The sequence below is a fragment of the Syngnathoides biaculeatus genome, chromosome 21, assembly GCF_019802595.1.
Source record: "Syngnathoides biaculeatus isolate LvHL_M chromosome 21, ASM1980259v1, whole genome shotgun sequence".
Classification (NCBI taxonomy): Eukaryota; Metazoa; Chordata; class Actinopteri; order Syngnathiformes; family Syngnathidae; genus Syngnathoides; species Syngnathoides biaculeatus.
In genome coordinates this window covers 1,748,258-1,775,012 of record NC_084660.1, presented here as the reverse complement: position 1 = coordinate 1,775,012, position 26,755 = coordinate 1,748,258, and the positions used below count along the sequence as shown (strand labels likewise).

At 48.7% G+C, this 26,755-nt stretch overlaps 1 protein-coding gene across 2 annotated transcripts; it reads left to right on the top strand.

The window, feature by feature from the left end:
* Positions 1–9,152: 9,152 nt before the first annotated feature.
* Positions 9,153–25,105, top strand: f13a1b (coagulation factor XIII, A1 polypeptide b). 2 transcript variants are annotated; one of them, XM_061808440.1, is made up of 15 exons: positions 9,154–9,304; positions 10,604–10,822; positions 13,454–13,642; positions 13,746–13,994; positions 16,164–16,282; positions 16,426–16,533; positions 17,258–17,432; positions 17,535–17,673; positions 18,776–18,879; positions 18,966–19,054; positions 19,437–19,590; positions 19,701–19,976; positions 21,336–21,496; positions 21,574–21,710; positions 21,912–25,105. In XM_061808440.1, exons 2-15 carry the CDS (start codon positions 10,630–10,632, stop codon positions 22,051–22,053), a joined length of 2,235 nt encoding a protein of 744 aa, XP_061664424.1. In that variant the 5' UTR covers positions 9,154–9,304; positions 10,604–10,629; the 3' UTR covers positions 22,054–25,105. The 2 variants fall into 2 exon arrangements, with proteins under 2 accessions (XP_061664425.1, XP_061664424.1); XM_061808441.1 differs by lacking the exons at positions 21,336–21,496; positions 21,574–21,710; positions 21,912–25,105 and adding an exon at positions 20,669–21,329 and having other exon boundaries at positions 9,153–9,304.
* Positions 25,106–26,755: the final 1,650 nt, after the last annotated feature.

Below are 26,755 nucleotides of genomic sequence, written 5' to 3'. Positions count from 1 at the left end.
GATGGGAGGTCGCGACTTTGCCGCGTCGGAAGCGAATGATGTTTTATTCACGTCGGCGTGTCGGCGCCCGTTGTTCCTTCGGGTAACGCGCTGAATAAATCACTTCTATGGATGTATTTTTTTTTTTGTCATCATTTATTCTGCAGCAAAGTAAGAGATCAAAGTGAGGGATGGGGGAGGCAGGGGGGGGGGGTGTTTTGAGGAAATGTAATTCATTGCTCGTTCAACCGCGCAAGGTGAAGGCCGATATTTCAGAAAGAGGCTGTGAGCGCGAAAACGGATCAAGAGCGCTCACCCACCACTCTGATTCATCTATTTTCCAATTTATTATGATTATTATTTATTTATTTTTGCATTGACAGTTACATTTTTTAATGTGTTTGCGCTCAGGCGAAAGCGACCGTAAAACCAGCGTCAGGGGGGCGCGAGGCACGGGGTCTGGACCCAAATGCAGGACTCCAAGTCGAGGACATGATGTTAGCCGTGTTTTTTTTTTTTTATTTATTCAAGATCAGGGCCATACGCGGTGTCGTGGGACGGCAAAGGCAGGAGCTTGCTGAACAAAAACCGGGATTCAGAAAAATGAAAGATGGTGGGGGGTCCGGTTTGGGGGGGTCTTTTGAGGAAATCTAATTCATTGCTCGTTCAACCGCGCAAGTGAAGGCCGATATTTCAGAAGGAGGCTGTGAGCGCGAAAACGGATCAAGAGCGCTCACCCACCACTCTCTGATTCATCTATTTTCCAATTTATTATGATTATTGTTTATTAATTTTTTTTCATAGACAAATTTAAACTTTTTAATTTGTTTGTGCTCAGTCAAAAGTGACAATAAAAGCAGCGTCAGGGGGCGCGAGGCACGGGGTCTGGACCCAAACGCAGGACTCCAAGTCGAGGACATGATGTTAGGCTTTAGCATTCCCGCGACCCTCGTGAGGATAGGTGGCAGAGATCTTCAGAAAAATGTCGGGACGCCTAATGTTAAAGAAATGACGGCATTAAGAGTGAGAATAGTGCTTTTGAGATTTTGATGACTCAAATACATTATAAAATGTGAAAAATATGAATATAAAAGTGAATGATTTTTAAAGTGGTACGTGGGCTCCCTCTAGTGGTAGGCGAAATAATTTTTGAATGACGTGTTCGTGCATATTATAGCGGCTTAAACATTTTTTTAAAAATGATGCAATTCATTTTTCAGTCCAGTATATTTCCAGTTTATCCTTAAAGTACCACTGACACGCAAAGCATGATTTTTAATGTTTTATCATTTTGAGAAAAAGGCAGCCGGTATGGACCCATCCGTGTTTTTTTTTTTTTTCAACACACAAATATGATTTTGACGTATATGGCTTTTTGTAACTCCCGCCATGAAAATCCTCTCGAGGGATTTTGTTTTGGAGAAGAAGTAGGAAGTGACGTATTAGGCAGACGCCCACTTAGACAGGTTCGTGTGTTTAATTTGTAAACATAAGTAATGTGTTTAATTTTAAAAACATTTCATAACTTGTCAAACTTAATTTTATCATGATTTTGTTTGGACGTGTTTTTGCAAGATATTGGGGCTTTTTATTTTCAACCATGCAATTTTAAATGGAAAAATTGCGGAACAAATTTTCATTTCAATTTTGTAAATGTAGTTAAAAATTCAAAGTGATTTTTTTGTCAATGAATTTTTGGGGGATTGTTATTTTTCAGTTGGGAAAAAAATAATAATGAAATCATACAATACTTATAAAATAAAGAATATTTTAGGATTGAATATTCTCGGCACTCATAGTTTTATTTTTCACTTGAGAGGAAAATAAAATGTAATAAATAAAATAAATAATAGAGTAGTTTTAAAATAAAGAATATTACAGAGTTGAATATTCTTGGGATTAGCTATTTCATTATAAAAATGCAATTTTAACTTTGAAAATCATGACAAATTTTTCATTTTTTTTAATTTGAAAAACATTTCATATCTTCTCTAACTTAATTTTATCATGATTTTGTTTGGACGTGTTTTTGCAAGATATTGGGGATTTTAATTTTTAAACATGCAATTTTAAATGAAAAAATTACAGAATCAATCATAGTAAAATACTTGTAAAATAAAGAATATTATAGGTATGAATAATCTAGGTTTTAGCAGTTTTATTTTTCACTTGAGAGAAAAATGAAATGTAATAAAATAAATTATAAATAATAAAATACTTTTGAAATAAAGAATATTACAGAGTTGAATATTCTTGGGATTAGCTATTTCATTATAAAAATGCAATTTTAACTTAATAAATCATGACAATTTTTTTAATTTTAAAACAATTTCATATCTTGTCAAACTTAATTTTATCACGATTTTGTTTGGACGTATTTTTGCAATTATTGGGGATTTTTTTATTTTTAAACATGCCGTTTTAAAAAGAAACATTGGGGAGAAGGGAGGGATGGATTTATTCTTTTTAAAAAAAAAATATGGATTGGACTTCATGTTTTGTCCTTTTCAGTTTTTCAGCAGTAAAAAGAATCGCGGCTCTTCTCGCCGGTGAAATCCGCGAGCTGGAAGTCGCATCACGCAGACGGCTGCTCCGTCAGCGAATCATCCCGGTCCCCGCCGGGTGTTCCACCAATCGGGTGCTCGGAGTCCTCGGGAGGTGGGGGCGGGGGGTCTCATTAGCTAGATTCCAGGACCTGGCTCCGGCTCACTAGACGCACTCAGACGGAAAAGGATGACGTCCGGAGGGGGATGCGTCATCTGCAGCTGCCTTTTCAGGAACAGCCACGGCGAATTTAACACTCAGACGTGAAGCTGAGGGGAGTCGCTCTTACATAAGGACTCCGGCTGGCCACGTGATCCTCCCCCAAAAATTCCCATAATCTGGGCAAGCATTTTGAAAATAATAATATTAGCAGTCCTCACCAATGGCCCTGTTTATCTCTAGCCGCGTGAAAAGACTTTCGACCCATCGATACGGAGGGAGGACCCAAATGCAGGACTCTGGAGACGCAGAGGCAATTCGGGAAAAACGTTTATTGTTAGGACGTCGGGCGTAGAGAGCAGGTCCGCGGGCAGGCAGGAGTCGGTACACGGGAGATCGACCAAAGGAGGCAGGAGTGTCAAAGGAGTCAGGCTTACGGGGGCGGTCGGAGAACAGGCGGAGGTCGGTACACACGGGTTCACGATCAGAGATACGGGAGTGCTGGAACGGCGCATGAGTTGCGAAGATCTGGCGAAAGACCAGTCGTTCCCCGGGGTCCTATATGTACAGGGGTTAATCAACGCGGATGAGGCGCAGGTATGCGCCTCCTAATCAGAGCTGGACCGGGAGGACCATGACAGGTGGAGGTATTGGAACTTCTGTCCATGAACCTTGGTCTTCCGGCAGGTTCTCGGAGTAGAGCCGCTGCTCCTCCAACATTGAGAGGAGCCAGATGGCCCTGGGATTTGTTTACGATCTCTCTTTGATCTTCCTCATACTCTTTTGCCCAGCAGTTCCATCCTCATCAAATACACTCACTCTCTCGCCTCTGGGCGTGCCCAAACCATCGAAGTCTGGTCCCCCTAACATGCTATCTGTTCTCCCTCTAGCCCCCTCTTCCTTGAGCTGATCTTTAGTCTCTCATGCTCTCTGCTTTCGCTGCAGACCACAAGGTCATCTGAAAACACCTTGTTCTTCGGAAAGTCCCGTCTAACCTCGTCCTTCGTCCTGCCCATCACTGCTGCAAACAGGAAGGGGCTCAGCACGGATCCCTGATGCAGTCCCACCTCCACATTAAATTCTTCTGATACACCTCACCGCTGTTCTGCTGCCCTCATACGTGTCCTGAACTATTCACACATAGTTCTCTGGCACTTCAGACTTCCACATGCAGTACATCAGTTCCTCTCTTGGTACTCTGTCATGGGCTTTCTCTAGACCCACAAAGACACAATGTACATCCATCTGACCCTCATCACCTCAAGGCTAATAATGCATCTGTGGTACTCTCCCTGAACATGAAACCCTACTGTTCCTCGCAGATACTGACTTCTGACCCGAGTCTCCCCTCCACGACTCTTTCCCATAACTTGTGGCTCATCAACTTTATTCCTGTATAGTTCCCATTGCTCGGTACATCTCCCTTGTTCTTAAAAATGGCCACAAGAACACTTTTCCATCCTTTCTTCGGGCATCTTCTCACCCGCTACTATTCTGTTGAATAAGTTGGTCAAAAACTCCGCAGCCCCCTCTTCAAATTGCCTCCAGAGCTCCACCGGTATGCCATCAGGACCAACAGTCTTTCCATTTTTTTATCCTTAATGTCTTTCTAACTTCCTGGTCCATCAAACTTGCCTCTTCTACTCTTTCTTCTCTCTCATTTTCTTCTTTCATCAACTTCTCAAAGTATTCTTTAGTTCTGAGGTCCCGGGTTCGATCCTGGACCTGCCTGTGTGGAGTTTGCATGTCCTCCCCGTGCCTGTGTTGGTTTCCTCTGGGCACTCCGGATTCCTCCCACTACCCCCCCCCCAAAAAAAAAAAACCTTTCAACATTAATTGGACACTTTAATTTGGCCCGAGGTGTCATGACCCTGCCGGTCCCGCCCTTGCTGCGGGGGGCCCGCGCGGTCGCGCTGATTGGGAGGCACACACCTGTGCCTCATGCTGGCTGATTGGCTCCGGTGTATATAGGGCCATGGGGACGACTGGTCCGGGGCCAGATTGTTGAGGTTCATGCCCCGTTCCGGCACTCCCGTATCCCCGATCGTCAACCCGTGTCTGCCGACCTCTGCCTGTTCTCCGACCGACCCCGTAAGCCTGACTCCCTTGATACTCCTCCCTGCTTTGATCGTTCTCTCGTGTACCAACTCCCGCCTGCTCTCTACGCCCAACGTCCCAACTACCGCTGCTGCACCTGACTGCCTGCCCGATCCCCGACCGTGGAACAATAAACGTTTTTCCCGAACTACCTCGTGTCTCCCGACTCCTGCATTTGGGTCCTACCTCCGTTCCGATGGGTCGTGAGACTAGGTCTCCTGCCCGTTGACAGCTGGGATAGGCTCCAGGACTCCCGTGACCCACGTGAGGATAAGTGGTGAAGAAAATGGATGGATTGACGGATTTCCTGGACTGTGAGGTCCAAACACTAAGTCTCCTCCTCTCCTTTTCAACCAGAAGATACAGCAAGTACTCTGTCACCTGTCTCTCTGATCACCTTGGGTGTTAGGAACCAGTCTTCTTTGAAGCTGCTCCTGTCCACCGAGGGCCTGTCTCACCTCTTCCAGAAAAGCTGCAAAAAAACCTTTCTCTTCTTAATGTACCGCCCCACCTCCAGAGTCAAAAAAAACAAATCGTGTATATCACGCAGAGATGACTAATTTTGGTATTCGGGCTTGTTAATATCGGGGCTACTGTGTAGAACATTCCGACAGCTTCTTGAAAGCTGTTCATCATCTTAGTGGTCCTGCACCAGATGCAGACGATAAGTCTGCCCTGGATCTGCAAGGACAGGCGGATCGTAGCTGAGTGGCCTGGGTCCATGTTAAGGCCAGACCCTTCTGTCACGACCAGAACACGGGGTCGGATCCAAATGCACGACTCTGGAGATGTAGAGGCAGTTCGGGAAAACTTATTTATTCAGTCCAGTGTCAGGGATCAGGCTGTCAGCGGACTGGCGTCGGCACCACGAGTCCAGCAGAGCACACATCTCCTGTAACCGGTTATTAGTCACCTGTAGAGCGGTTTCCTGCTCAACGATAAGTCTGTCCTGGGTCCATGTTCAGGCCAGATCCTTCTGTCAGGTCTTTGGGGGTCAGAATTCTGACAGACAGGTGTTCAAATACTTATTTGCTGCTAATTTCTGGATTTTTCATTTTTAGATGATCTCTCTCACAATGGACGCCTACGCCTACGATGAAAATTTCAGACCCCTCTGTGAGTTCTAAGCGGGAGAAGTTGCAATACAGCAGGGTGTTCAAATACTTATTTTCTTCACTGTATCTGTTGTTAATAGGGGGACGGGGGGTGGTTTTTCTTTCATTTCAAAACACAAAACTATTTTTTTCCCCTCCAGCTCCACTTAAATTCCAAATTAACAACAACAAAAAAAAAACCCCAGTCTGTCTGCTAATTGGGTAATAAAAAAAAATCAAATAAAACCTTCAAACCACTCAAATATTAATGGAGGTGTTAAAGCAAAAAAAAAAAAAAAAAGGCATTTATTTCCTTCCTGGGTCGAGTGCTGGAAGGGACCGAACCCGGTTGGAAAGACCATTATTCAAATGAGAGAAGATAGATTTTAATAAAAAAAAATAAATAAAAAATAAATCACCTGCAGCTTTAGCTTCTGTTTTTCGCACCCTGTTCATTTGTAGGCGCGACTCCACTTTACCCCCAAAAGCCCCTTAAAACAAGCCTTAAAAGCCCCCCCCAAATGAGACTCAATCAACCACCCCACCACCCCCCCGTTCTGTCGCTTTACTCCCGGACTCACACCGGCAGGAACCAGAATCCCAAAACCGTGCCTTGCTGAGAACAAAATATTCATGTAAAAAAACAAACCAAAAAAAAAAAGAACGATCCAGCATCAATCACTCAGATCAATAAATCATCCACGCGCGTTTATGATTGGAATTGTCACCCCCCCCCCCCGATCCAGTCCCTGGTTTTCTACATATACATAAAAAAAATACATAATGATGTTTTTCTCTGGAAAACATGTTTTTGCGGCACTCCCTAATCATCCGCGGAATGATTGCTCGCGAGTGATGATTAGAAAAACATGCATTAAAAAAAATGCATTTTTTGCAAGATGCCTTGCTTTTATCCAGAGTCATAATTTACTTGTCAGACCACACGAGCCCCCCACCCGCAGTGATAATTGCAAGATGGTTTTGCCTCTTTCACACAGAAAACCTTTAAAACCACGTCCAGCTGGCGACTCCTAGTCAGGCGACTTGTGTTGCAACATCTCCATCTAGTGGGCAGAAGTAGAACCTGCACAACCATCAGCAGGACTTATCCCGCATTTACGTCTTCTATAAAAAAAATATAATTACGACCCCACCCGGGACAATCACACCTAGCGTCAATTTCGAGTGTCCAATTAATGTGTTTTTGGGGATGTGGGAGGAAACCGGGGTGCCCGGAGAAAACCCACGCAGGCACAGGGAGAACACGCAAACTCCACACATGCAGGAAATCCCGTCCCTCAGAACTGTGAGCAAGACACGCTAACCAGTCACTCCACCGTGCCGCCCTATTACTACATTATTACTACGGAGGTAGGACCAAAATGCAGGCGTCAGGAGACGCAGAGGTAATTGGGGAAAAACGTTTATTGGCCCAAGGTCGGGGATCGGGGAGGCAGTCAGGTGCGGCAGCAGTAGTCAGGACGTCAGGCGTGGAGGGCAGGTCTGCGGGCAGGCAGGAGTCGGTACACGGGAAATCAATCAAGGAAGGCAGAAGTGTTAAAGGAGTCAGGCTTACGGGGTCGGTCGCGGAACAGGTGGAGGTCGGTACACACAGGATCAGATCAGAGATACAGGAGTGCATGAGTTGCAACGATCTGGCCCCGGACCAGTCGTCCCCATGGTCCTATATACACCGGGGTCAATCTGCCAGCATGAGGCGCAGGTGTGCGCCTCCCAATCAGCGCAGCTGTGCGGGAACCCGCACAGCCAGGGCTGGACCGGCAGGACCATGACAGTTTTTGGGATGTGGGAGGAAAACGGGGTGCGCGGAGAAAACCCACGCAGACACGTTGAGGACCTGCAAACTCCACAAAGGGATCGAACCCCGGACCTCAGAACTGTGAGACCAACGCTTTCCATTAATAGACAAAATACTATTAATTTGATTTCCTAACTCCTCGAAGAAGGGAAATTGTACGAGTAAGAAGTACATATACTGTGAAGAAAATAAGTATTTGAACACCTTGCTATATTGCAGGTTCTCCCACTTAGAAATCACGGTGTCATGATCCTGCCGGTCCAGCCCTGGCTGTGCGGGTTCCTGCGTGGCCGCGCTGATTGGGAGGCGCACACCTGTGCCTCATGCTGGCAGATGGGGCCCGGTGTATATAGGACCATGGGTACGACTGGTCAGGCACCAGATCGTTCTGTCGATACGGTGGGAGGACCCAAATACAGGAGTCGGGAGATGCAGAGGTAATTCGGGAAAAACGTTTGTTGGTCCAAGGTCGGGGATCGGGCAGGCAGTCAGGTGCGGTAGTCAGGACGTCGGGGAGGCAGGAGTCTGTACACGGGAGATCGATCAAGGAAGGCAGAAGTGTCAAAGGAGTCAGGCTTAAGGGGTCAGTCGGAGAACAGGCGAAGGTTGGGAATACGATCAGAGATACGGGAGTGCTGGAACGGGGCATGAGTTGCGACGATCTGGCACCAGACCAGTCGTCGCTGAGAAACACGGAGTTTTCAGCTCATTCCAACGATTTTCTATTGGGTTTAGGTCTGGTCGCTTACGACAAAAACTTCAGACCCCTTCATGATTTCTAAGTGGGAGAACTCGCAATATAGCAAGGCTGTTCAAATACTTGTTTTCTTCACTGTACCTGTAGTCCTGTAGTCTAATCCTTCACAAACCAATTTTAAAACGACAAAACTCAACCAGAGTACCAAGGAAGTGTTCGAATACTCTGGCGTTGGGATACTGGATCTGGCGAGCTTGAGGAAGCCCAGGCCGCAATGAGCGCGGATTGGACCGGGAGTGCAGGTACTATTACCCGTCCAGGAACATTCCAAAAAGACACGGCTTTTCTTCTCCGGGGCTGTAAAGTCTGGAAAACATTTTTTTTGTTGCCGAAAGATGTGAGGATACGCAAACCTCCCCCCAAAAATACGCGTAAGCGGAGTCGTGTCGAGGTCTGGTTGATATTAGAGTGATTGATGTCCCCCATCGACGAGTTAAACCACTTCCTGATGGTTCCGAACGGCGGCGGAATGAGGAACTGTTTTGTGGAGTTTGCCAGCGCATTCGGTCAGAGCGAACTGGATCGAACGACCGGAGGTCACTAGTGCATCGGTTTCCTGGTGTTGATTTTGTCTTTCATTCTTTCCAGCTGAGTTCTCTTTCGCAGGACCTCGGATTCCGCATGACCCCTCTAAAAGTCGGCTGTCTTAACACACACCCTTCGAGTCCCACCCTACCCCACCCCCCAGCCGCACGGTCCTGCCCACCAGTGTGAATCACACCCACGGATTGCGACGCTGACACGGGACTATTTAAGCAGAAATGTGAACGGCTGTTCTTGGCGGGGTGGGGGAAGATTGAAGTCCTTCAACCGAGGTACGTCCGGACTTGGAGACCCTTCGCAAAACTTCCCGTGGTGAGGCCATTTTGAATTCGTTCTCGTGAGCTCCAAAACTTTCCGCATGCTTAAGTTCCGAACCATTGATCGAGTTTTTGGTGTGTCACAACCGTCTTTGCGCAAGTATCCGTCGAGCTGTGGCATGAGTTTTTTTTTTTTTTTAAAGGGGGGGGGGCTAGGGGGGGAACTTCCAGAACCAATTTATCAATAGCGGTAACATTATGGGGTTGGGGAGGTGTCATAATTTCATAATTTAAACTGTTACATTTGAAAGAGTAATTGGGTGGGGGGGGGGGGCATCACATGGCGCAATTGCCCTTGTGCCTCCGAGTCACACGCGTCGGGCTCGAGACGCCAATTTTAGGAACCGCTCGGCGAAAACCGAGGGGGAACGGCTCGACTTGATGCCGATGATTTCACGTTCATTTATTTTTTATTAATTTTATTATGTATGGGTCCATGGTAGATGTGGCTGCCACCCCCCAATGGCAATTTAAAATTTCGGGACAAATTTTCACAAGAATAGTGGTCATCGTCATCAATTGACACATGATTTGGCTTTGCGGGCCACATAAAATTATCTGGCGGGCCGGATCTGGCCCCCGGACCTCGTCTTTGACACCAGTGTCGTCACTGTTATCATTTATGATATGACAATTTGAAATTTTGGTGCAGATTTGAAGAAGAATCATGGAGGTTGACATGTGGTTTGCCTTTGCGGGCCACATAAAATCATGCGGCGTTCCGGACCTGGCCCCCGGGCCTCATCTTTGACACCTGTGTTGTCAACTTTATCATTTATGATATGACAATTTAACATTTTGGTGCAGATTTGAAGAAGAATCAAGGAGGTTGACACAAATGATTTGCCTTTGTGGGCCACATAAAATCATGCGGTGGGCCGGATCTGACCCCCGGACCTCGACTTTGACACCAGTGTCGTCACCGTTATCATTTATGATATGGCAATTTGAAATTTTGGTTCAGATTCGACCAAGAATCATGGAGGTTGACACATACGATTTGCCTTTGCGGGCCAGAGAAAATCATCTGGCCAGCCGGATCTAGACCCCGGCCTCGAGTTTGACACCTGTGTCATCAACGTTATCATTTATATGACAATTTGAAATTTTGGTCCAGATTTGAACAAAAATCATCAAAGTTAATCCACATGATTTTGCTTCGCGGGCCACATGAAATCATGCGGTGGGCCGGATCTGGCCCCCGGGCTCTGAGTTTGACACCCGTGTTGTCAACGTTATCATTTATGATTTGACAAAATCCTCCAGCGATGACGTCACTTTTCTGTCTTTCCAGTTCTCACTCCGTGAAACGTCGCCGACATGTCCGGTCAAGCCGACCCCGACGCCGCCCCCACCGACCCTTCCGCCGCCGCTCCTGCTGGACTCCGCCCAAAAGTGAGCAGCCGTGGCCGCACCGCCGTTCCGGCCGCCAACTCCAACGCGGATGAAACCGACATCCCCGAGTTTGAGCTCTTCGGCGCAGTCGGCCCGAGAGGACTTCCGCCTTTGACCGGTGAGGAGCATCAAAAGAAACTTTGTATCCATGTCATACAGCATCTCTCTGGGTGTCAAACCTAAGACCTGGGGCCCAGATCTCTGATTTCTGATTCCAAAACGAGTTCTGAAATATATAAATGTGATGGGTCAATTCAAGATTTTTATGGTTTCACATCATAATCTGAGGTAAACAGTAACAACAATGTAATAACAATGTAATAATAATGTAATAACGTAGAGGTGACTTTTCGCAAGTAATTATTTGGAATTTGGAAGTCATGAAATTTTTCATTTACAATTTTCTCGAAAGCTCGTAACAGATATTTACTGAGTAAAATCTTGTCATTAATGTAAAAGTCATCCAATAAAAAGTGTATTTCAATCAGTGGTTTCCAAACTGTGGGGTGCGGCCCCTCTGAGGTCGCGGCGTTGTGACAGGGGGCGCCGGCAAGGCAACCATCGGCTGTCGTGAAAAATGTTTTATTGTGAAGTTTCGCCCGGATGTTGTTTTCAACTTATTCCGCTCATCGAAGCCATCCCGCGAACGACGTGAAATTGCGAAAACTCGCAGGATTTTCAAATTAAAAACCCCCGAAATGCAAAATTGGGATGACTTTTACCGATTTGACCAACCCGATTTGAACCGTTCCATCTTGAACGTGTTCATTTCATTCCAACCGTTTTGCGAAGTACTCCGAATGGCTGACGCCGTGGATTTTCAAAATAAAAGCCTGAAATGGTAAATATTTCCAAAACTACTTCCTGTTTCCTGATTTCTCAAAAGATACAAACCGTTCGTACTTCAACGTCTTTGTCTTTTTCAAGGCATGCCGCATATTATTTAAATTTCTAAAATTCACTGGATTTAAAAAAAATGAAATGAACAGAAAATGAAAAATTAATGCAGCCATAGAAATAATACAATTTAGTTTGCCGTCTGCTATTGTGTGAATGGAAAATGGCTGCCGCGTCCTGGCACAGATCCCGCCGATGTACTGCAACAAAACGGTCAAGAAATGACTCCAAAGTGCTGCAAATTGAACAGGAAGTGCCCCAGAACGAACAGGAAGTGCCTAAATTTGAACAAGTAGCGCTCAAAAATGAACTCATCTCATCCCTATTCCAAAAATTCTTCTGCCGAGGAGCACAAGTTCTTATCTCGGAGGAAACACAGATGGAGTTTTTGTGGCTCCGACTGACAGGTTGAGTGGCACAATGATTGACGGTCGAACTGGATGAACTCTGCTCAGTTCCGGCGACCTGTCAACTCCGCCAAGCCTGAGCGGACAGATACCGTTGCGGGATCGACAGCCGATAACTCGCAGGGCTAATCGGAGACCAAACATGTCGCGAGGTTGTCGTCGGTTTGTCAGATCTGTCGCGTCGTCGTTTCAAAAGTTGTTTCCCCGACAAGTGATTTTTTTGCTCGTGAGAAGCCGAGGTATTTCCATTTATCCGTCCATTTTCAGGAGCCGCTTATCCTCACCACGGTTGTGGGCTTGCCGGAGCCGGTTGGGATCATCCAGTTCGACCATCAACTGTACACTCCCCCAGCTACAGAAGCTGGCGCTAGGGGCCTTTCTGGCGGGGAAAGGAGCCCGAGCTGGTGTGTGAGGTGAGAAGTCCAGACTGGATATAGTTGGGCTCGCCTCCACACGCGGGTCTGGACCCTGCTATCAGTCCTCTTGAAAGAGGTCGGACTGTTTTCCAACTCTGGAGTTGCCCACAGTGAGAGGCGGCAAGCAAGTGTGGGTATACTTATTGCCCCCTGGGCTCCGCGCCCTTTGGGGTTCACCCCGATGGACTGAAGGTACCGTCCATCCTAACCCTTCAGGTGGGGGGACAGGTTCTGATTGTTGTTTGTGCCTACGCACCAAACAACACTTCAGAGTACCCACCATTTTTGGAGTCCTAAGAGAAAGTTCTGTGGAGCGCTCCCTCTGGGGAGTCCACCGGTCTGCTGGAGGACTTAGATGCTCACATGGGGAGTTACAGCGAGACCCGCAAGGGCGTGATTCGGACAAATGCCCCCACCCGATCAGAACCTTAGCCTTGTTCTGTTATCGGACTTCCGTGGTCACCACGGATTGTTCATAATGAACACTGTGTTCAAGAATAAGGGTATCTACATCCGGACTCTGCGCAAGAACCCCTGAGGTCACAGTTCGATGATCGACTTGGTGGTAGTGCCATCGGATGTGCGGTGAAGGGGAAGATGCCGGTCTGACCTGCCAGGCCCAAACTTTTTGTGAGGGTCCGGTGGGAACTTCTGTCAGAAAGAGTTTCAACTACTCCCACCCCCACCCGGAACTTTGCTCACGTTCCAGGAGAGCCGGAGTGGACTACGTTCCGTACTTCAATTCCTGAGCCGGCCGATCGGAGCTAAAGTGGTCGGTCGGGGCACTGAGTGGGAACTGAACCCACGCTGCATACACTAAAGTCACGTGAGCGCACCAAAAACCGTTTTTTGTTGTTCAGTGATTTGAGCGACATTTTATCTGAAATGATTTTATCTTTTCAAAGAACTTACCTCGGACGATTAGTGCGATTTTGTCATTTCTTCCACTAGATGGTGAAAAATGTCAAGAATCACCAAAATCCCAAAAGCTGGTTTCAAACTGGTTTTCTCTTATGTTTGATGTTGAAGAGTTCCTGGACATCTCCGACGTGGACATGATGAAGAAACGAGACGAGACCAATAAGATTCGCCACCATACGGCGCTGTACAATTCGGAGAACCTCATCGTCCGGAGAGGACAAGAGTTCCAGGTGAACGTGTCCTTCAACCGCCCGTACAACCCAAAGAAGGACAAGTTCGCCCTGGAGTTTGTCATCGGTGAGCGAACACCGATCACAAAGTCACAAGTACTTTTGGTAACTTTTCAAACCAGTGGGCCAGTTGACCCTAACCCTAACCCTGTCTTGCTTTATCCCCCCAGGATCCAACCCTCAGTACAGCAAGAACACCTACATTCCTGTCTTCCCCACCGAGGACAGGCAGACCTCCTGGCCGGGCCGTGTCATCCGGACTTCTGACAACGTGGTCTCCATGGGCGTCTTGCCCGCTGCCAACTGCATCGTGGGCAAGTACCAGATGTATGTCGCTGTTGCGACCCCGTACGGCATCCGCCGGACCAAGCGGGACAAGAGCCGTTACGTCTATGTTCTCTTCAACCCGTGGGAGGCAGGTGAGTTCACCCTGCTCCAGTATATCGCCAAACCTAATCAACAGTTTGTCTACCCACCAAGAACTCAAATCAAGCATTTTCAAAAACCGCCAATGAGATTTTGGTCCAGTCTGCCTTGCAGAATCGCTTTAATCCGGTACCACTGGAAGGTTTTTGAGTTCACCCTGCTCCAGTATATCGCCAAACCTAATCAACAGTTGGTCGACGCACCTAGAACTCAAATCAAGCATTTTCAAAAACCGCCAATGAGATTTTGGTCCAGTCTGCCTTGCAGAATCGCTTTAATCCGGTACCACTGGAAGGTTTTTGAGTTCACCCTGCTCCGGTATATCGCCAAACCTAATCAACAGTTTGTCTACCCACCTAGAACTCAAATCAAGCATTTTCAAAAACTGCCAATGAGATTTTGGTCCAGTCTGCCTTGCAGAATCGCTTTAATCTGGTACCACTGGAAGGTTTTTGAGTTCACCCTGCTCCGGTATATCGCCAAACCTAATCAACAGTTGGTCGACCCACCTAGAACTCAAATCAAGCATTTTCAAAAACTGCCAATGAGATTTTGGTCCAGTCTGCCTTGCAGAATCGCTTTAATCCGGTACCACTGGAAGGTTTTCCAACATGAATAGCCTTCTTAAAGGGCCACTGTCATGAAATGCATGTTTTCTAGTATGTTATTAATGAAAAAACAGCAGCCGGTATGGACCCATCTGTTTTTTCACCACAAAACATGATTTTGACGTATATGGCTTTTTGTAACTCCCGCCATGAAAATCCTCTCGAGGGATTTCTTTTCGAGAAGAATCAGGAAGTGACGTACGGGGCAGTAGTGCACTCAAGCGGTCTCATCTGTTTATACTAGTTTTACCTGCTGGAAGGTAGCTTGTTGTTCCTTCGTGTTAGTTCAGACGAGCCGGTGCCGAAGCTGTGCCCTGTCCGCCGCGATCACAGCTTCCGCCGGATGGCTCATTCCGGCGCCGAGCTGGGGTGCCTCGTCACGGCGCGGAGGTGGTTTGGCCGTGGCGTCGTTGTTGTCGCTCGCGGGCGGGGTTGTTTTTATCACCGTTGTGCCGATATGCATCGGATGGGGAGGCGGTTTGGCCGCGACGTAGCCGTCACTCGCGGACGGGGTTGTTTTTTTTTTTTTTTTTTTGTCAGCGCGGAGGTGGATCGGACGGGGAGGCAGTTTAGCCGCGGCATCATCGTTGCTCGCGGGAGGCGTTGTTTTTATCACCGCTGAACGTGGGTGGATCGGGCGGGGATGTAGTTTGGTCACATGCGGTTTAGTAACGACCTGGTCATAGATCCCCTGCGAGTGAGGGGTCAAGAGAAATTGCCAAGAGGCCGGGTCTGCACCCGGAGAGGCCGGCCAGAACAGAATTTCTAGGCGTTAGCTGCAGTCTTCAACTTTCTGCTGAGTCTGAAGGTGCTGGGATGAAAATCAACACCTGAAAATCTGAGGCCGCGGTCCTGAATTTAAAAAAATGGCGTTAAGTGCCCTGTCCAGGTCGAGGAAGAGATCCTGCTCCAAGTGAAGGAAGTCAAGTATCTCTGGGTCTCATTCATGAGTGAGGGAAGAATGAAGCAAGTGATTGAGAGGCAGATCGGTGCAGAATGGACAGATTGAGCCGAAGGTCAAAAGTCTTAATTATCAAATCTATGTTCCGACTTTTACTCATGATCAGGAGCTGTGGGTTGTGACAGAAACAAAAAAAAAAAAACAAGGCCTCTACGGGACTCTTCATTTGAGATAGGGTAAGAAGCAGCTTCATCAGGGAGGGGCTCAGAGTCAAACTACTACCAGATGAGGCAGCTTGGGGACCTGGTGACGATGCTTCCCAGATGCCTAACTTTTGAGACACTCTGTACACATCCCACTGTGAGGAAGCCCCGGGGACGACCCAGGACTCGGTGGAAAGATTTCGTCTCCCAGCTGACTTGGGGATGCGTTGGGATCCCTCAGCTGGGGGACAGGGGAGTCTGGACTCCTCTGCTTGCCCCTGGAAGCTGACCCCACAGAAGTGGAAGAAAATGGATGGCATGATGGATTGTGTGACAGTATTTTAGAGTATTTCAATCGTTTGCCTGATTGGGGTTGTCCTGTTTTATGTTCCTGACGGTATGGACAACAAATCTTTAAAACGTGAGCTTGTCTACGTTGTCTACCCTCAGCTGATGCAGTGTTTCTGGATGACAATGCGGAGAGGGACGAGTGCGTGATGGCAGAGACGGGAATCATCTACCACGGCTCCTATGACGACGTCGCCGAGAGACACTGGAACTACGGCCAGGTGGTCTATAAATGGACTCCTTGAGTCATTCTTGACCTGGCTAATCTCTTAAAAATTAAATGTGGGCCTCGAGCTCAAAGGTTTGCCCAACCCTATTCCTTTTTTTTTTTTTTTGACGCCGTCGTTCTTTTTGCTGTGCCTAGTTTAACTACGGCGTTCTGGATGCCTGCCTGTACATCATGGACAGGTCTGAGATGCCCATCATCAACAGAGGGGACCCCGTCAAGGTGGCTCGGAAGGCCTCTGCCATGGTGAGAATGAAAATTAGCAAAAACCTCTTCCTCATAAAGATGGTACCTTGAACCAACAAGTAGTACAAATTCTTTCCCATTTTCGCTTGATGTACAGCATTAGCTGTTCAACAGTCCGGGGTCTCCGTTGTCGTCTTTTATGCTTCATAGTGTGCCACACATTTTCAACGGAAGGACAGGTCTGGACTGCAGGCAAGCCAGTCCAGTACCTGCAGTATTTTACTACAAAGTCAGATGTGCAGTCTTGTCCTGAAACAACCAGTGGCATCCATGAAAAAGATGTTGCTTGGATGGCAGCATGTGTTTCTCCAAAACCAGTGCAGTGGAAACCAGAGGTTTACATACATTGCGCAAAAACAAACATTTCCATTTTTTTTTCACTGTCTGAAGTCAAATCAGAAAAAAAAACCTCCTGTTCCCGTTCAGTCAGGATCACCAAAATTATCTAATTTTGCTAAACGCCGGAATAATGGCAGAGAGAATTTCTCTTGTTTTGTTTCTTTCAAATGAATATTGCGATTAAAATTTAGCACGTGGTGGCACGGTGGCACAGCTGGAAAGCAGTTCTAAGGACCGGGGGTTTAAACCCTGGCCCCGCCTGTGTGGACTTTGCATGCTCTCCCTGCGTGCGTGGGGTTTCTCCGGGCGCTCCGGTTTCCTCCCAAAAACACGCAACATTAATTGGAGACTCTAAACCGCTTTGCAATTACCAAACCAAACGCAGCTGGACTCTCGCGACGACAACGGGGTGCTGGTGGGGAACTGGAGCGGCGACTACACCTACGGAGTTGCGCCCACAGCCTGGACCGGCAGCACCGAAATCCTCATCACTTATGCCCGCGGCAAGACGCCGGTGTGCTACGCTCAGTGCTGGGTCTACGCCGCCGTCTTCAACACCTGTGAGTACGATTTCCACAATCCGAGCGTTCCTCCACGACTTTTCTGGCTGAAAGCGTTCCAAATGTGAACACCTCTACGGGTTTTTGGTCCTCTTTTGGCAGTCCTGCGCTGCCTGGGTATCCCGTCGCGAGTCGTCACCAACTACTACTCCGCGCACGACAACGACGGAAACCTCAAGTCTGACATCATCCTGGATGAAAACGGCCGGATAGATCGCGGCCGAACCCGGGACTCCATCTGGTAGAAGTCCTGTTCTCCTTCCTCTTCACAGGGTCTCAATTTGCGAAAGTAGTAGCATTCTGTCTGCTAGTTAGTTTACTTTACTTTACTTTAGTTTATTCAGCCTATCCGTCACCCCTGCTAACAGGAAGGGGCTTAGGGCTGATCCCTGATGCACTCCCACCTCCACCTTAAAGGTCAAGTGTCATGAAATGGATGATTTTTAGTACGTTATTAATGAAAAAACGGCAGCCGGTATGCACCCATCCGTTTTATTTTCCCACATTTGATTTGTTTTCGAGAAGAAGTAGGAAGTGACGTACACGGCTAGCTCGTTGTTCCTTCGTGTTAGCCAAAATAGGCACGGCCGCGCTGATTGGGCAGCGCACACCTGCGCCTCATGCTGGCAGATTGGCCCCGGTGTATGTAGGACCATGGGGACGATTGGTCCGGCGCCAGATCGTCACAACTCATGCCCCGTTCCTGCACTCCCGTATCTCTGATCGTGAACCCGTGTGTACCGACCTCCGCCTGTTCACCTTCCGTGAAAATTCCAGACCGTGTGTCACGGTCCTGCCAGTCCAGCCCTGGCTGTGCGGGTCCCCGCACGACCACGCTGATTGGGAGGCGCACACCTGCGCCTCATGCTCACAGATTGGCGCCACATCGTCGCAACTCATGCCCCGTTCCAGCACTCCTGTATCTCTGATAATATTCCTGTGTGTTCCGACCTCCTCCGCCTGTTCTCCGACCGACCCCGTAAACCCGACTCCTTTGACACTCCCGCCTGCTTTGATCGATCTCCCGTGTACCGACTCCTGCCTGCCCGCGGACCTGCTCTCTACACCCGACGTCCCGAGTACCGCTGCTGCACTTGACTGTCTACCCAATCCCCGACCTCGGAACGAATAAACACTTCTCCCAGAATGCCTCTGCGTCTCCGGGGTCCTGCATTTGGGTCCTCCCTCCGTCTCGATGGGTCGTGACAGTCTGCGCATCCTTTTCTGCAAAGTCTAGCACCATCTCTCCCTCGGGGTTCCCTTACTTGGATGCCAAACTTACCCGACACTTCCCGAAATCTGTGTGTGGTCTTGCGTAAACAAAAACCGGTAATCTCCACCAGGAACTATCACTGCTGGAACGAATGCTTCATGTCCAGACCGGATCTCCCGCCCGGCTTCGGAGGCTGGCAGGTCGTGGATGCGACACCGCAGGAGAACAGTGATGGTAAAAGTGGATTTAGTTTTTTGTTTTTTTGTTGTTTTTTTTCCCAAAAACTCCTAATGATGCAAACTTGGTCCTTCTCCTTGAAGGCTTGTACAGATGCGGCCCGGCGTCCATCCGAGCCATCAAACATGGCGAAATCTGCTTCCCCTTTGACGCCGCCTTTGTATTTGCCGAGGTGGGTCTGGTCTCTCTCAGTGTTTTCTTACCTCGTGGTGGCTGGTGGACTTTACTCATTTACAGGTGCGTCCAAAAAGAAAAAAAAAAAAAGTTTCTGGAGTTTAATAGGAAAGAGAGAGGGAGGAGGACAGACAGACGGATAAATAGAGACAGACGGAGAGAGAGAGAGAGAGCAATAGACAGACCGATAGATAAATAGACAGACGGCGATAGATAATGAGAGAGAGAGCAAGAGCGAGCGAGGGAAGGGGATGGATGGACAGATAGATAGATAGATAGATAGCAATAGATAGATAGATAGATAGATAGCAATAGATAGATAGATCGATCGATCAAGGCGGCTCGGCTTTGACCTTTGACACGCTCTCCTCCGTCCGCAGGTGAACAGCGACATGGTGTTTCATTCCCGGAAGAAAGACGGGAGCACGACGGTGGTCAAGGTGAATCGGACCCACATCGGCCGCATGGTCCTGACGAAAGCTACCGGCGGGTCGGGCCGCCGCGACGTCACCGATCAGTACAAGTTTCCCGAAGGTGGGTCGGGAGGCGCCGACGGCCGGCTCTGCCGTAAACGCCGCCCAGCGACGTCGCACCGACACGCCCGAGCCGCTTATCCTCAAGAAGGTTTTCGGAACGGTATCCAGGCAGCGCCGAGGAGCGCACGGTCCTGGAGAAGGCGGAGGCGTACAGCTGCGGGAGGGAGAAGTCCGTCCTCCCTCGGGGGGACGTCGACCTGGTTCTGTCCGACCCGGAAGTCGGCCTGGGTGATGACTTCGAGCTGAAGCTGAACTTCGTCAATCGCGGCGGCGGTCGGCGCACCGTGGAGGTCTACGTCAGTGGGACCGTGATCTACTACACGGGCCTGATGAGCTCCGAGTTCCTGTTCACGACTCCCTCTGTCGAGATTGGGCCAAACGCCAGTAAGTGTGTGAATTACAGTACAAGTAAAAAAAAAAAAAAAGTACCGACTTTGAAATGTACTGGAGTACAAATACTTTTTTTTTTTACTATGAATTAGATACAATCTCCTTTTGAGAACTTCATCAGAACTGAATCGACACCAGGTCCTAAGCCGACCCCAAAGCCTAAATTTACTCTCGATTACGTCCAGATTTGCGTACATACCCCTACATTTACTCTGTTCCATTTACTCAAGTAGCAAGTTCCAAGTTACTCCTGAACCGAGGGGTGCCCAGTCCACGGTCTGCTCCTCTGCCTTGTCCCCAGCCTCGGTTTGAATCCACGGCATCCTGTACGGTCCATATGGTGGCGAAACCTCCCTATAGGAGTGGCCGGCCTACAAAAAAACACTCCGAGACCACAACAAGGACTCATCCAGGAGGTCGGAAAGGAACCCAAGACCACATAGGAACCCAAGACCACAAACCAAAAAAACTGCTGACAGAAAGGAACGCGAAGGCTCGTCTTAGATTTGCAAACGAAAATCTAAATAATTTTTTTTATGAACCGGAAGGTGTTGTCTGGTTACATTTGATGACCCAGTTGGGGGGTCAGTCATTCAAGTCGGTCCATCGTCAATCGATGTGCTTGGTCAAGGGTCATATTTTGGGTCCCGAAGTCCGCTTTAGGCCAAAATGAGTTTCCTCCACAGAGTGTCGAGAGGAACCAGATGAGGTGGCTGGGACATCTGATCCGGATGCTTCCCGAACGCCTCCCTGGTGAGGTGTTCCGGGCACGTCCCACCGGAAAGAGTCCCCGAGGATGACCCAGGACACGCTGGAGAGACTACGTCTCTCGGCTGGCTCGGGAACGCCTCGGGATCCCTCCGGAAGAGCTGGAGGAAGTGGCTGGGGAAAGGGGAAGTCTGGGTATCCCTGCTGAAGCTACTTCCTCCGCGACCCTACCCAGAAAACCGGTAGATGATGGATGGATGGATGGATGGATGGAAGTCCGCTATAATGATGTCATGTCCGGGTGTACACGGGGCACCCCTCGGTTGTCTCTATCTGGCTTGCTGGGGCTCGAAGTCCAGTATAGCCTGGTTTCTGGGGGTTTTGTTGGGTCCGCTCTCTGAGGGTCTCATTGTGGACATAATGAAAACATCTGACACCCTCTTTTTGCTCTGAGGGTTTCCGAGGCATAGAAGAGAACCGCGAGGACTCTGCAGTTGTAGGTCCGCAGCTCGGTCTGTCTAAGGATATTCTGGTACCGTCACAATCCCACCTAGGGGCAATTTAGACCAGGGATGTAGTTTCGGTTTCAATTAGACATCAAATATTGAAGTACCTCAACGAAAGTACGCGGCTGTGGTTCCGCAGGCGCGAATGAGTCCGTCGGCGTCGATTCCAAGCAGTACTTGAAGTCGTTGGTCGAGCAGTCAAACCTGCACTTCATCGTCACGGGGAAGGTCACCGAGACGGGACAGATCGTCAGCGCCATGAAAGTCGTCCGCCTGCGCAACCCGAAACTCACGGTCAAGGTGCAGACCGACCGACCGACCGACACCGCGTTCAAAGTCTTCTCGATGCTGATCTTGTGTACCCTGCCTCGTGTCAGGCGACGGGCCCCGGGAAGGTGAGCGAAGAGATGATGGCTACGGTGGAGTTCACAAACCCCTTGAGCGTCAGCCTGGAGGACGTCTACATTCGCATGGAAGGAGCCGGACTCATGCTTCCAAAGTCCAAATACTACAGGTGAGCACCGGGGTCTCGCGACAGACGGCGGCTTCGACCCCCGGCCGACGGCGGGACGGCGTAGACCGGCCGGCGCGTCTCCCTCTTAACTCCGGGGACTCGGGTTCTAATCCACCTGTCGCACTTAATTAAGACTCGAAACGGACTTCGGGACTCGCGCGCGCAACTTCAACCCCCCGCCTCTCCTGTCCCCGCTGTCAGGCTCATCACCAGTGGCTCGTCGTTGACCTGGACCGAGTTCTTCACGCCGCAAAGGGCGGGGACCGGCAGGCTGATCGCCACCCTGGACTGCCCCGCCCTCAGGCAGGTGGACGGCGAGGTGACGCTCACGATCGAAGACTGACGGGAGGACTGACTGGCGGCCGACCTTGTTATAAATGCATTATTACACCCCCCTACGACTTTAAGTCGTGGAACAGCTCATTGTTTTAAGTCACTGGTGTCAAACGCAGGGTCCGATGGCCGGATCTGGCCCGCCGCATGATTTTTATGTGGCCCACGAATCCAAATCGTGCGTATTAACTTCTGTGATTTTTATTCAAATATGGAACAAAATTTCAAATTGTCATATCATAAATGATAACGTTGATGACATAGGGGTCCAACTGGAGGCCTGGGGACCAGATCCAGCCCACCGCATGATTTTATGTAGCCCGCGAATCCAAATCGTGCATATTAACTTCTGTGATTTTTATTCAAATATGGAACAAAATTTCAAATTGTCATATCATAAATGATAACGTTGATGACATAGGGGTCCAACTGGAGGCCTGGGGACCAGATCCAGCCCACCGCATGATTTTATGTAGCCCGTGAATCCAAATCATGTGTATTAACTTCTGTCATTTTTATTCAAATCTGTACCAAAATTTCAAATTGTCATATCATAAATGATAACGTTGACGCCACTGGTGTCAAACTCGAGGCCTCGGGGCCAATTCCGGCCCGCCGCATGATTTTATGTAGTCCGTGAAGCTAAATCGTGTGTATTAATTTCCATGCTTTTTTCTTCAAATCTGTACCAAAATTTCAAATTGTAATATTATAAATGATAACGTTGATGACATAGGGGTCAAACTCGAGGCCTGGGGACCAGATCCGGCCTGCTACATGATTTAATGTAGCCCGCGAAGCGAAATCGTGTGTATTAATTTCTGTGCTTTTTTGTTCAAATCTGAACCAAAATTTCAAATTGTCATATCATAAATGATAACATTGACGCCACTGGTGTCAAACTCGAGGGCCAGGGGCCAGATCCGGCCCACCGCAAGATTTTATGTAGCCCGCGAAGCTAAATCGTGTGTTTTAATTTCTGTGCTTTTTTGTTCAAATCTGAACCAAAATTTCAAATTGTCATATCATAAATGATAACATTGACGCCACTGGTGTCAAACTCGAGGGCCAGGGGCCAGATCCGGCCCACCGCAAGATTTTATGTAGCCCGCGAAGCTAAATCGTGTGTTTTAATTTCTGTGCTGTTTTGTTCAAATCTGTACCAAAATTTCAAATTGTCATATCATAAATGATAACGTTGACGCCACTGGTGTCAAACTCGAGGCCTCGGGGCCAATTCCGGCCCGCCGCATGATTTTATGTAGTCCGTGAAGCTAAATCGTGTGTATTAATTTCCGTGCTTTTTTCTTCAAATCTGTACCAAAATTTCAAATTGTAATATTATAAATGATAACGTTGATGACATAGGGGTCAAACTCGAGGCCTGGGGACCAGATCCGGCCTGCTACATGATTTAATGTAGCCCGCGAAGCGAAATCGTGTGTATTAATTTCTGTGCTTTTTTGTTCAAATCTGAACCAAAATTTCAAATTGTCATATCATAAATGATAACATTGACGCCACTGGTGTCAAACTCGAGGGCCAGGGGCCAGATCCGGCCCACCGCAAGATTTTATGTAGCCCGCGAAGCTAAATCGTGTGTTTTAATTTCTGTGCTTTTTTGTTCAAATCTGAACCAAAATTTCAAATTGTCATATCATAAATGATAACATTGACGCCACTGGTGTCAAACTCGAGGGCCAGGGGCCAGATCCGGCCCACCGCAAGATTTTATGTAGCCCGCGAAGCTAAATCGTGTGTTTTAATTTCTGTGCTGTTTTGTTCAAATCTGTACCAAAATTTCAAATTGTCATATCATAAATGATAACGTTGACGCCACTGGTGTCAAACTCGAGGCCTCGGGGCCAATTCCGGCCCGCCGCATGATTTTATGTAGTCCGTGAAGCTAAATCGTGTGTATTAATTTCCGTGCTTTTTTCTTCAAATCTGTACCAAAATTTCAAATTGTAATATTATAAATGATAACGTTGATGACATAGGGGTCAAACTCGAGGCCTGGGGACCAGATCCGGCCTGCTACATGATTTAATGTAGCCCGCGAAGCGAAATCGTGTGTATTAATTTCTGTGCTTTTTTGTTCAAATCTGAACCAAAATTTCAAATTGTCATATCATAAATGATAACATTGACGCCACTGGTGTCAAACTCGAGGGCCAGGGGCCAGATCCGGCCCACCGCAAGATTTTATGTAGCCCGCGAAGCTAAATCGTGTGTTTTAATTTCTGTGCTTTTTTGTTCAAATCTGAACCAAAATTTCAAATTGTCATATCATAAATGATAACATTGACGCCACTGGTGTCAAACTCGAGGGCCAGGGGCCAGATCCGGCCCACCGCAAGATTTTATGTAGCCCGCGAAGCTAAATCGTGTGTTTTAATTTCTGTGCTGTTTTGTTCAAATCTGTACCAAAATTTCAAATTGTCATATCATAAATGATAACGTTGACGCCACTGGTGTCAAACTCGAGGCCTCGGGGCCAATTCCGGCCCGCCGCATGATTTTATGTAGTCCGTGAAGCTAAATCGTGTGTATTAATTTCCGTGCTTTTTTCTTCAAATCTGTACCAAAATTTCAAATTGTCATATCTTAAATGATAACGTTGACGATGTAGGGGTCAAAGTCGAGGCCTGGGGGCCGGATCCGGCCCGCCGCATGATTTTACGTGGCCCGCGAAGGTAAATCATGTGTATTAAGTTCCGTGATTCTTGTGAAAATGTTTAACAAAATTGACATATTAAAAGCATTTTTGCATGAGCAAACAGGAACAATCGTCGAAAAAGCCGTCCCCCTTGATTTCTGATTCCAAAACGTGTTCATAAATTGATTCTTTTTTTCGGGTTCCACATTCATAACAACGTGGAAGCGACGGTACTTTGACTCCGTTCCTATAATCCGCACGCCGCTCGCGACGCTCATTTATCATGAATTCCGTGCACAATCTATGCTTCGCCTTTTGTGGTCCACTTCAGCGTCGGCCATTGTCGCTTGCCACCCCACTGATGTTTAGAACCAGCTCACCAATAAAACGACAACAAAAGTCACACTTTTATTTAGTCTTTTATTCTGTGTGCACTCGTTTGCCGATCACTCTCTCACACACTTGATCCAAAAGTCTGGTCTTCATGCAAGCTAGTGCTAGCCGTTGTACGTTGACGCGCCGGCGTTCTGCGGACCCGTGCCGCAAACTTTCGGGGAAGCGGTTCGTGCGCGTGAGGGAATGTTCCCGGCAGGCGAAGAGACGCCATTGATCGGAATGAATGTGTGAAACCAGATTTCCATTTGTCACGTTCCGTGCCATTGACGGCTTTACACGTCAAATCGCTGGAACTGGGAAGGCTGCCACTTACGGTTTTAGGAGTCAAACGTCCGCGTTCACCTGGACGTGTCGTGGCCCTGCCGGTTCCAGTCCTGGCTGTACCGGTCCCCGAGGCGGCACACACCTGCCCCAATCGGTGGAGGTGCACACCTGCGCCTCGTCTCTAGTAATTACGTCCCAGTTATATAGAACCACACGTTCGGTCTGGCCTTTGCCAGAAAGTTGCTTCATGCCTAGTTCCCGCACTCTCGTAATCCCGTTCCTGATCTCACGTGGACCGAGTCCTGCCTGGCCGCTGACCTGCCTCGTACGCCTGACGTCCTCGTTCCTGCCGCTCCCGTTGACCGCCTGTCTGGTCCCCGACACCGGACTGAATAAATACATTTCCCGAACTGCCTCTACGTCTCCCGAGTCGTGCATTTGGGTCCAACCCCATGTCTCCGGAGAACCGCTCGGTTCGGGACGGTGGCGTGCACACGGTCCGATGGGCGTCCGTGGACGGGCTTGGGCTCGAGGTGGCGGCGGCTGTTAGCGGGCTGGCGTCGGCAGCGCCGGACATGGACGCGGACCACGAGTCCGGCAGAGCACAAATCTCCTATAACCGGTGACGAGTTACCTGTAGAGCGTTTTCCCGCCCAACGATAAGTCTGCCCTGGATCCGTGAGGACTGGCGGATCGCAGCTGAGTGGGCTGGGTCCCTGTCGAGGTCAGATCCTTCTGTCACGACCAGAACACGGGGTTGGACCCAAATGCACGACTCGGGAGACGTAAAGGCAGTTCGGGGAAATGTATTTATTCAGTCCAGCGTCAGGGATCAGGCAGGCAGCGGACTGGCGTCGGCAGCACCGGACATGGACGCGGACCACGAGTCCAGCAGAGCACACATCTCCTGTAACCGGTGACTAGTTACCTGTAGAGCGGTTTCCCGCTCAACGATAAGTCTGCCCTGGATCCGTGAGGACTGGCGGATCGCAGCTGAGTGGGCTGGGTCCCTGTCGAGGTCAGATCCTTCTGTCACGACCAGAACACGGGGTTGGACCCAAATGCACGACTCGGGAGACGTAAAGGCAGTTCGGGGAAATGTATTTATTCAGTCCAGCGTCAGGGATCAGGCAGGCAGCGGACTGGCGTCGGCAGCACCGGACATGGACGCGGACCACGAGTCCAGCAGAGCACACATCTCCTGTAACCGGTGACTAGTTACCTGTAGAGCGGTTTCCCGCTCAACGATAAGTCTGCCCTGGATCCGTGAGGACTGGCGGATCGCAGCTGAGTGGGCTGGGTCCCTGTCGAGGTCAGATCCTTCTGTCACGACCAGAACACGGGGTTGGACCCAAATGCACGACTCGGGAGACGTAAAGGCAGTTCGGGGAAA

What these genes read in the sequence shown, in the direction of transcription:
- f13a1b (XM_061808440.1), top strand. Translation starts at nt 10,630, where the DNA reads ATGTCCGGTCAAGCCGACCCCGACGCCGCCCCCACCGACCCTTCCGCC. An exon ending in AGGACTTCCGCCTTTGACCG is followed by an intron (nt 10,823 to 13,453) that starts GTGAGGAGCATC and finishes TTGATGTTGAAG; the next exon opens with AGTTCCTGGACATCTCCGAC. An exon ending in CCAAAGTCCAAATACTACAG is followed by an intron (nt 21,711 to 21,911) that starts GTGAGCACCGGG and finishes CCCCGCTGTCAG; the next exon opens with GCTCATCACCAGTGGCTCGT.